Here is a 10,082-nt window from a genome sequence, read left to right as displayed (position 1 = left end):
TTGGGCCAGATATGCACACTAAACTGAAAACAGCTGTGATATTTATTATTAAATCAAATTTTCACCCTCATCCTCTACGCTGGGTGATAGTAATCCCATAGTTAGTTTAAATATTTCTACTTGGTGTCTACTAGTTCTCTTCTTTTCTCTCACCCCATCTCAAGCAGAAATAATATATTTTCTTCTCTGTATCTATGCTTTAAATTGAAACAATGGAACTAAATGGACAAACATGACAAATCAAACAAAGCAGAATAAATGAGTCTACATTAAGCATATTTTGTTTTGGCATTTAATTCATTAAGGGTATTTTCACAATTGTGGCTAATAATTTACTTCTTCTAACAAGAGAAGCGAGCAAACAAACATGGTTAGAGGCATGAACAGTGGCCAGGTGGTTAGTAAAGTGTAGTAATGTGTAGCAGAAGGTACATTCAGAGTTCCTGTTGCACACGTCCTCTCAAGCAGGGACAAATTATACAGGGAATACCAACCCCCTTTTCCCCCAAAACACAGACAAAGAACAAGAAAACAAAACACACAGAGGGTGGATCCATCATAAGCAGGAATTAAACTTCAAAGAAAACCCTTTAGAGATAAAGGATACTGTGGAGTGATGGTGTTTGTGTATAAAAAATATAATACAGAGCAGCAACAGAAAGACTGCCTGCATACCTGAGTTACAACTGGCTTTCATGCCTCTCATCACTCGCAGCACTTCAACAGCTTATGAAGGAAACGCACCAAGTCAAAAGGACAAAGACTCGATTACGAACTATAGACTTTACACTTAACTTCATGTTGCACAATGAGTAACTCAACAACAATTAAAAGTTCTCATCCTTGGCACTTTATCTGTCAGGCAGAACCAAACTTTGACAATTATGAGACAAAGGATGTGTTACCAGACACTTACCTGTTACTGACAAATGTGTATTTTTATTAAATGCGGAAACAAAAGCTGAACAGGAAGGAAGTATAGCACTTATTCACAAAAACAACAGGGTTGAAGAGCCAGAGGTTTGTCAGTCTGTTACGTGGATAGTAGTTGTTTTGTTTGAAAAGTGCAGTAATACGTAGAATTTTTCTTACAGAGCAACAAAAAAAAAGTTCACAATGTTGTTCCCTTTGAGGAACAACTGAAGTCCATAAAAATGGTAAACTCGTGGTCGGCATTTGCTCAGTACCGTCCTAAAAATTAAATGAGTGTTTTTTTTTTTTCCAGTCTGCAGTTTGATAAAACAGTCTATGAGTGTTGTAGTGAAAAAGGAAGAAATCACCGCAAATCCATCATGGACACAGTGTCGTTGGTGATGGTGACGTGTCCCGCGTGCTGAAAAGGAGAAACGGTGATTATTGCTGGTCATCACTGAAAAGGTACATTTCAAAAAACAGAAAATTAAAATAAAAATAAATAAAAAACAATTAAGCCCCTTTTTTAAAGAGCTTACCTGGTGTAGTTTGTGCATTTACAACCTGACTGAGCAGAGTACAGCAAAATACATGCCCTTTGTGTTTACTGAACCAACTATTCATAGGGCGGGTTTACCCAAATCACAATGACATCAACCGACCAATGACACTAAAGTACACCAGTCTGTATTAGGAACAAGAGAATAAGTCTATAGTGACGTTTTCCCACACAAAACTGCACACTGGACTCATAGGAGACGTGTACTCACTGTAAATAGAGGGGGCTCTTTGCTGTGAGGGTGAAAGCCTTTCTGTTTACACGTGGAGATCTCATCTGTTCCCCGATCCGTCAACCTGAAGTAGCCGATTCTGGAAAAAACACAAACACGTACACAGTCACACTTCAGCTTAGAGAGACTTATGAAGATGCATGACAGGCCACCAGCAGGTTTAAGACTCACTCGTTGAACTTAGGCGAGCAGACGATGGCAATAGCCTCCGGCAGCATCATCTGATAGGAGCAGTGTGTGTGGAGGTCGACGCTAGACAGGAAGGCTGTCTGTGTGGGGTGAGTCTGAAAAGAAAAAGCCCAGACTTCAGTTTCATGCTCAGATATAATAATCTTGCTGAATGATATTTTGCCAAGTATCAAAATGAGTTGGGGCGTTTTCTTTTATACGTATGAAGAGTTTGATTATCCTGTAAGTCAAATCATAATTCACGTCAGGATCCAAAAAAGTATTCCTCTTAATACTGTGATATTGTTCCTGTTTAATGCAGAGCAGGATCAGCTTGTACCCCTGAGAGTCAGCAGTGCAACGGCTGCTGAAGCTCCCAGTTTTGTGATCTGAACTCACATGTATCCAGCCCAGGGTGATGAGGTCGTACTGGTCCTGTATGAGAAAGAGTTCCTCCTCATTTTCTGTGTCACAATAGTCTGGTCCACCACACTGCTTTGGTACGATGACGTGGGTCACAGTAAACGCATTTCTGGTCTGGAACAAACACAACAAGCGTCACACGACGACGCTCCTTTGAATTATGCATAGCCGCAGTCTGCCAAGAAGTTATCCAAGGACTCTGTCTGAACACACTTAACAGAGCACTGACTGGTTCGCTGCAGGCAAAAAAAAAAAAAAAAAAAAAGCCGAGTCATGCTCATTAAAAAAAAAAAGTGAAAAGAGCTTTAAGTTAACCCGACCAGCAAATGAGCCTCATGTATTTCAAACAAAAGCCACAGCAGATCTAGAACAGTGAGAGAAGTGTCAGATTGTGTTCTACCCCTCTAGGGTGGGAGGTCAGCTGATGCCCTGATTTCATTCAAAAGCTACCAAGCCATATTCCTCACACATTCATCGCCTGATAAATATGTCCTAACGTCCTAAAGCAGCGAGTTTATGGATTCAGTATGACCAGCACTGGAGCAGAGACACGCTGAAAAACATTTTATTAACATCTCATTTATACACAAGTTTTGCGCTTCCTGTTACAGATCTATTCAGAAGGGGATTTAATACTACTGGTTCAACACAGTCCCTCTGTTCCAGAGTCTTACCAGTTTGCCACACAGGATGCCACAAGTTTCTACAGCTCGGCTTGTGTTGGCCTCGGCCAGCCTCAGAAAGCTCCGGCACAGCTCAGCGGGAACAGCCAACTGCCGAAGGGCATCCACCATTGTATCTGCACAAACCGTGTAGAGGGATAAACAAAAACTGAATGGAAAAGTTAGATTCTTGTGATGTTCTGAAACAAGGCATGGTGTAAACAGGAAATTAAGTAGGTCAGGAGGAAAGAAATCAGCTCAGAAGAATAAATACTAAGCAGGAGTAGGGCAGTATTTAAATCCTCTGAGGGCCAGCCCCTCATGTCACAAAAAGATTAACTCACTGTTGTTCCCTGGGCTGACCAGAGAGCCAGGCTTGAGCGACCGGTCGAAGCTGGGCGGGCCGGTGGTGGGTGTACCGATGGTTCCGGGTGGGTGATTGTACTGGTGGATGGTGCCACTGGACAGGTCCCCAGGGCTCTGTGGCGGTGTGGGGGAGATCAGCGGGGGGCCCTGGATCCCTGGGATGAGGGGCGTGTCAGGGGAAGGTATGGCGGGCGTGGCGAATTCAAGGAGCACGCGCTGGCGTTCCTTCTCCAGCTCCTGGCGGCGGATCATCTCCTCAAAGGCACTGAACTGCTCCTGCTCCCGCTGCCGCCGCTGCATCTCGGCCACACGCTCCCGCTCGGCATCCAGCGCTCGCTGCCTGGACTGCTCCTGCGCCAACGCCGCCTCCTCTGCTTTCTGAGCATAAAGTAAACACATGACATATGTGCAAGCTTGAGTTTCAGCAGGCGGTTGTTGTTTTAGTCAAGAAAGACATACAAAGCAAAATTACACGACATGAGACCTGCTGATCTTTGGGTCTTTGACGATCATGCCGTCTTCTACAACTGCAGTTTTGTAGCAGAATAATTTACACAAGGTGTAAGTTGAAATGAATATGTTTCATTCACTGTTACAAACAATGAGACTATTCAAGGTCAATGTTATTGTTTTGCCCCCATTTAGTCTGATAATGAATAACTGCCCCCTTTCATTACAACCATGGTATAAAGTTACTGTGGTGCTGGTTAATGTTTCACCCCATTTACAGAATACACAACAACACTGTCAAATCCGTGTACAACACACTGTGTATTTTCCTCTTCTTCTCAATCTGTATTCATTTGAGAATGTAAGTGAAGAAGGTAAATACACACTTTACCTTTTTGACAAGATGCTGTGCATACTCTTGTTCAAATCTCTTCAAAAGAGCTTTTTTCAGAATCTCTGCCTGAGGAAAAGCGACATCCTTCAGTTTCTGGAGAAGAAAGAAAACTGAGCTAAATGTTAAGCTTAAACATTTTCCCGAGAACAATTAGAAGATGTTGTGCAGGACGATATAAACACTGAATACATACCTTTAATGTGTCCTTCTTTTCAGGAATGTTAGCAGTCTTGTAATCCCGATGCTTGGGAAGTTTTTCTATAAAGAGCCTTGGTGGAAAGAGAAATTCTTGTTATTAACGGATGATTATTTCCTTATACCTGCACTGAGAATGCTTATTCAAAACCATGGACTAAAGATTGCAATAGTACAGACAGACTGTAGACACTGGCTTGGTTGGTTATTCAGCTGATGTGACACACAGTTAAAGGAAGGACAGGTCAACATCATTTTGACTTCAATTATTTTTGTAAGGAAAGTCTTTATGTAAACTTTCTTCAGCATGTTATCTTCCTTCTTTCCTCTCATCTTGACACAGCTACTTATTTTGTTTGTAACCCCAAACAAAATAGTCTGAAGGCCAAGGAATCAATACTGAACTAAATTCAATATATACTCACGTAATATATTTATTGTAAAGGAGGAAGGCGTGCTCAATGTTGCCCTCCTCTGTGTAGACGTTAGCCATGCGGATCATCTCCATGCCTGAGCGGAAGTAGCGGCGCGGGGGCACATCATCATTAACTTCCACTGTGCTTCCCTTCTTGGTCAACGCACGGACTCGCTCCTCCGGCAGCAGACTGACGTCAGTGTGGTCCGCCATCGTGGAAGCTCAACCTGGAACTGGGAAGACAGACCAAGTATTTAACGCTGCTTTCACTGGACTCTCCAAGTCAGTGCTGGGTTGATAAACCTGGAGAAATCAACATACTCGTACAGTTGATTTTGATAACTTTATGAATAACTCCCAATGTGTCTGGACATGCAGGTATTTTCAGGTTTAAGTGCTGAGTTTTTGAAGGTTTGGTCTTCGCAGTTACATCACAGGAAATCTAAAAAATCATGCTGAAATATTAGTGTTCAAAAAACATTTCAAACCTAATATGGGTATAACTTAATATCCTGTATAAACTAGAACAAAGAGGCAGTGTCCCTCTCTTCACAGCCTGTATCGAGGCCACAGATTGCTCTGAAAATCACTGGCTGAGTAAATTTAGAAAAAAGCAATGACTCTGCTGGGAGGCTCCATAACTACATTGATCAGCTGAAGTCAGATGTGAGAGAGCTTCATCAGCATGCTGACTAACAGTCAGATGGCTTGCATCGACTCGACCATGACGGCCTCTTGGCTTGCAGGTGCAGCCCACATTAACACAGTGTGTCAAGAGAGGACCAGCTGTTATCAGCATAGATCAACTGGTGTGGCACTGATAAAAGGAGAGAGGTGGACGTACTGTTTTTTACTTTGTTTGTAAGTTTAATTAAATGAAGTTCACTTCAAAATTCAAATGTTTTTAGGCTAAGGTGTTATATCATTAGTCTAGCCAACAAAAGGATCGTAAATTGGACATTTATGATGCCTTTTGAAATGTATTTTGTCACTGCTATTTTTCCCAAAGTGAAATACTTTGTCTCAAACCATCTTTAGCTTCTCTGGGTTAACCTGGTCCAAGATTAACTTTCTTCTGTCGTTGCATGTCTGTAAAATCAACTAACTCTTGCTAGAATTTAATCAGTTGTGCTTTGGATGCTGAGGTTTTATTTTATAAGCTTTGTTTTTGCTTCAGCACTTCCAAGATGCTCTGGATGGCAATGCGTGTTCATGAATTTAGGGGGCGGAAGTCCTGAGGGAACACTGATGGGAGGGGTGCGTTTGTTTTGCTGTTGAGTTCAAATATCTACAGTCTTTCTCCATAATCACTCACTGTTCCTTTGATCTGGTTTAGATTTGACAGGTCTAGCTGTAGTGGTTTTTGAGCCAGACCTGATCTGACGTGGTGTGGTGTGAAAAACTTAACCGCCGAATCGGAAGCTATCTTCTGTATATTTATATTTATATTTTTTTATGTATGAAAGCTTACAGAAAAAGGTAAAATACAACATGTGGCATCAAAGTTACCTTAAAAACCAACCAAGCTTCGGCTAACTGTCATTCAAAATGCCAAACTTGTGGGCCCTTCGTAGCTCACATGCCGAGACACAGCGTTACTTTCACCTCATCTAGAAAACCCCCAGTCCACTGACATGATCTGGGTGAAAAGATGAAGATAAATATTTGTTTTAGGTTTCTAATGTCCTCTTAAATGCTCAGTGTTGCTGTGCGTCGCCGCGTTAGCAGCGCTAACTCGGCTAACTTAGCAAAGCCAGGCTATGAGTTTGAAACGGTGAAGCAAGCTGCTTTACCGACGAGGAACTTTGTTCGTTCTTACCCGATCAAGCCGTAAACAGAGGCTCCTAGAGGTCTACATACAAGGGGAACAACACCGGATCAAAATAAAGTCCTGAGCCGGATCGTTTCACTCCGACGTCCGTACAGGTCTGTACACTTCCGTAGTCAAAACCACTTCCGCCTGACGAATCACGCCCCGGAGGATGTCTATAGGTTATCGATTCTTTTTTTTTTTTTTTTTTTTACTAAAATGTAAACAACAAAAACAACAACAAAATGTGCTGAGGGTTTAGTCAATTTATAATAATTTATTTTTATTAATTTATTATTATTATCCAGAGGCTAATTTCTGCAACTGAAAAAAAAAAGAGTAAGAAAAGTTCAAATATTCATGACAAATATGAGTATATTAATTCAGCTATTGATTTTAGGCGTTTCATTACTTTCTTTCATTACATTTTCCTATGACACAAATCCTATGACACAAATCCACTTCATTTCTTTATTTTATACCTGTTTTATACCTGGTTCCTTACTGTCTCTACTGGGGACTTTAGATGCATTTTTTCCTGTCTTCAGGTGGCTCGTTGGTCTAGGGGTATGATTCTCGCTTTGGGTGCGAGAGGTCCCGGGTTCAAATCCCGGACGAGCCCGTTGTTTGGTCTAAATCAGTGCGGTAATGATTATTTGTATATTTCAGAACTGCAAATGCTGATGTGTGAAAAGATGTCTCTTTGTGTGTGAAAAATGGGTTTCTAATAAAAATAATGAGTTAGTTACTGTCTGTCCATCCACTCACTGAATCTGTTAGTTTGTGTGATGGTGTAAAGGTCTAAATGGTAAAACTTAGTGAAAAAAAAACAGTCTTTTATATATCTATATCCTAATATATCGAAAATTATCATCAAATGTATGTATCGAAGAGTGAAAAATGCTTAGATAAATTACAGCAACAATGTAGAAATACTCCATCACCAATGAAAGTTTTGCAAGCAAGAGTTTGCCTGAGTAGAAGAAGCTGTACCAAGTGTATTACTGTGCTGTGCTGCGGTGCCATCCTAGATACAACTCATAGTGTGAATACCTACAATAACAAATAAAGTAAATGTAAATAAAGAGTGTTTGTGTGACCTTACATGACACTTCCCCAAAAGGGGCTCGTTGGTCTAGGGGTATGATTCTCGCTTAGGGTGCGAGAGGTCCCGGGTTCAAATCCCGGACGAGCCCGTCATGTGGGACGACGCTTGTAAAGTGTTTATCAGTCTCCTGTCCTTTAGCTGCATGTTGCTTTGCAAACATTCGATAGGACCTGCTTTGTTACACAGAGACACAACCAAATTGCTTGGAGTATATCTGCTTTGACACATTAACAGATGTTTTTCATCTCGCTACATTACTTTTGATTCAGGTGAGTTTTTGAGGATTTTTCCAAATGACCAGTCCTGTATCATTATGAACAATGGACTTGGGATTTGAACCCAACCAACCAAGGCCAGATCTGTCCATCAGAGTGGCTCGTTGGTCTAGGGGTATGATTCTCGCTTAGGGTGCGAGAGGTCCCGGGTTCAAATCCCGGACGAGCCCATTGTTTGGGTTAAAAGAACAATGCTCTTGGTTCACACCACATCAGTCTACTGAGATGATGAAGGTCTCTGAGATGTCAATATTGCCGCACTGTGTCACCATTTTGCACAACAAACAAGTATCTGCTGTGTATAATGTAGTGTGTGTATTGTCTTGCAGAGGTACAAACACAAACAGATGCACAACTGAAGCACAAACAGATACAGATCAGGAGCTTCATGTAATGTTTGCATTAAAAAATCAGAATCAGGGGAAAAACTGATTGTTGGTGTCAGACAGGCCTGTTTCAGTATTTCTGAAAACACAATCATCTGCAATTTTCACTCACAACAGTCTCAACATATTTTCTAGGAATTTTACTGTGGGAGGTTCTTAATGTCCATCCTTGTTATATATTAAAGAATGGGCTCGTCCGGGATTTGAACCCGGGACCTCTCGCACCCTAAGCGAGAATCATACCCCTAGACCAACGAGCCCCTGCTATGGAAGTGTCATGTAAGGTCACACAAACACTATTTATTTACAAAACTCAACAAAACACTTGCAAAACTTTCATTGGTGATGGAGTATTTCTACATTGTTGATGATAATTTTTGATATATTAGAATATAGATATATAAAAAGTTTTTGTTTTTTTTTCACTAAGTTTTACCATTTAGACCTTTACACCATCACACAAATGAATTACCAGATTCAATGAGTGGATAGACTGAGAGTAACTAACTCATAATTTCCATTAGAAACCCGTTTTTCACACACAAAGAAAAGTCTTCTCAAACATGAACATATCTTTAACGCAGTTCCAATGTATACAAATAACCATTACCACACTGATTTAGATCAAACAATGGGCTCGTCCGGGATTTGAACCCGGGACCTCTCGCACCCAAAGCGAGAATCATACCCCTAGACCAACGAGCCACCTGAAGATAGAGGAAAAAATGTGTCAAAAGTCCCCAGTAGAGACAGTCTCTGTTTCTATAAAGAAAATTGCCAGGTGCCAATAAAGATAATTGTCGTCTCACAGCATTAAATCAGTTAAGACAGAAGAGCTTCTCCATACTTCATGAGCAAGTATGTATTGTTCTACATAACGGGCTCGTCCGGGATTTGAACCCGGGACCTCTCGCACCCGAAGCGAGAATCATACCCCTAGACCAACGAGCCACCTGTAGAAGTGAATTGTTTACCTGTTTTTTTAGGCTTTTACACAACCTGACCTGTGGACAAATTCATTTAGCGTTTAGAAAGAGACTGACAGGCTCATATTTCCCAGTACAGACTACTGAAATAAACAATACATCTGTTTCAGTGGGACAGAACCAAAGAGCTCTTTATGTATGTCTAGTTAAAGACATGCAAAGGTATTAATCTGCATTGACTGCTGTGATGTTTCTTGAGATAAAGATCAACAATCTGTGGCTCGTTGGTCTAGGGGTATGATTCTCGCTTTGGGTGCGAGAGGTCCCGGGTTCAAATCCCGGACGAGCCCATCCTTTAGAACAAAACGAGAATTGTCAACAACTGTCAAAGCTGTAAGATCAGCATCATGATCATGTTTCTTTGAAACAAAAGAAGATACACTGCAGTTTCTTGAAAAAAAAAACCCTAAAATATATGTGTCCGTGCACTGGTGGAAGCCTTCAGTAAATGGCCAATAAATCAACGGAGGAATACTCAATTACTAGTGAAAGTACTGCATCCACGTGTGGATTTACTTCATTAAAAGAACAGATGTGTTGTGTTTTGTATGTGTAGTCTTGCAGTACCTGCTGTTGACCGCCTGAGGGAGACACCGCCACTTCAAAAAACCCAAAACAGTTTCCAAACACTTTTCTTTGTGTAGTCGACGAAGGAAGTGACGTATGTGCAACAAAATTACAGCGGATTGTCTTTACCGCCCCCCAACGGGCACCAACGAGCAGAGCAGCATCGGTGTGTTC

General features: G+C 41.3%; 1 protein-coding gene and 7 non-coding genes across 9 annotated transcripts; 4 read left to right on the top strand and 4 right to left on the bottom strand.

Moving 5' to 3' along the window:
• Positions 1 to 1,189: 1,189 nt before the first annotated feature.
• LOC121185168 (STAM-binding protein-like A) lies at positions 1,190 to 6,730 on the bottom strand. 2 transcript variants are annotated; one of them, XM_041043190.1, is made up of 11 exons: positions 6,596 to 6,714; positions 6,286 to 6,415; positions 4,787 to 5,009; positions 4,360 to 4,435; positions 4,164 to 4,259; positions 3,301 to 3,700; positions 2,969 to 3,093; positions 2,271 to 2,408; positions 1,875 to 1,987; positions 1,683 to 1,782; positions 1,190 to 1,333 (listed from the first exon to the last, which is right to left on the bottom strand). In XM_041043190.1, the coding sequence occupies exons 3-11, from the start codon at positions 4,987 to 4,989 to the stop codon at positions 1,277 to 1,279; spliced, it is 1,308 nt and encodes a 435-aa protein (XP_040899124.1). In that variant the 5' UTR covers positions 4,990 to 5,009; positions 6,286 to 6,415; positions 6,596 to 6,714; the 3' UTR covers positions 1,190 to 1,276. The 2 variants fall into 2 exon arrangements, with proteins under 2 accessions (XP_040899124.1, XP_040899125.1); XM_041043191.1 differs by lacking the exon at positions 6,286 to 6,415 and having other exon boundaries at positions 6,596 to 6,730.
• Positions 6,731 to 7,136: 406 nt separating this feature from the next.
• trnap-ugg lies at positions 7,137 to 7,208 on the top strand. Its single transcript has one exon. It is a non-coding gene; the product is annotated as a tRNA-Pro (tRNA).
• Positions 7,209 to 7,710: 502 nt separating this feature from the next.
• Positions 7,711 to 7,782, top strand: trnap-agg. The gene has a single exon. It is a non-coding gene; the product is annotated as a tRNA-Pro (tRNA).
• A 285-nt stretch (positions 7,783 to 8,067) lies between these two features.
• Positions 8,068 to 8,139, top strand: trnap-agg. Its single transcript has one exon. It is a non-coding gene; the product is annotated as a tRNA-Pro (tRNA).
• A 404-nt stretch (positions 8,140 to 8,543) lies between these two features.
• On the bottom strand, positions 8,544 to 8,615 carry trnap-agg. The gene has a single exon. It is a non-coding gene; the product is annotated as a tRNA-Pro (tRNA).
• Positions 8,616 to 8,988: 373 nt separating this feature from the next.
• trnap-ugg lies at positions 8,989 to 9,060 on the bottom strand. Its single transcript has one exon. It is a non-coding gene; the product is annotated as a tRNA-Pro (tRNA).
• Positions 9,061 to 9,234: 174 nt separating this feature from the next.
• Positions 9,235 to 9,306, bottom strand: trnap-cgg. Its single transcript has one exon. It is a non-coding gene; the product is annotated as a tRNA-Pro (tRNA).
• Positions 9,307 to 9,559: 253 nt separating this feature from the next.
• Positions 9,560 to 9,631, top strand: trnap-ugg. The gene has a single exon. It is a non-coding gene; the product is annotated as a tRNA-Pro (tRNA).
• The last annotated feature ends 451 nt before the right edge of the window (positions 9,632 to 10,082 follow it).

The sequence above is a fragment of the Toxotes jaculatrix genome, chromosome 7 (assembly GCF_017976425.1).
Source record: "Toxotes jaculatrix isolate fToxJac2 chromosome 7, fToxJac2.pri, whole genome shotgun sequence".
NCBI lineage: Eukaryota > Metazoa > Chordata > Actinopteri > Toxotidae > Toxotes > Toxotes jaculatrix.
Note: the sequence above shows the minus strand (reverse complement) of the source record. Positions and strands in the feature narration are given on the sequence as shown.

Bases quoted from the DNA above. Each gene is read 5' to 3' on its own strand.
- LOC121185168 (XM_041043191.1), bottom strand. From the start codon at position 4,989: ATGGCGGACCACACTGACGTCAGTCTGCTGCCGGAGGAGCGAGTCCGT. The intron at 4,436-4,786 runs GTGAGTATATAT...CTTTCCACCAAG, and splicing joins CTTTACAATAAATATATTAC to GCTCTTTATAGAAAAACTTC. The intron at 3,701-4,163 runs GTAAAGTGTGTA...CTTTATGCTCAG, and splicing joins CACAGCATCTTGTCAAAAAG to AAAGCAGAGGAGGCGGCGTT.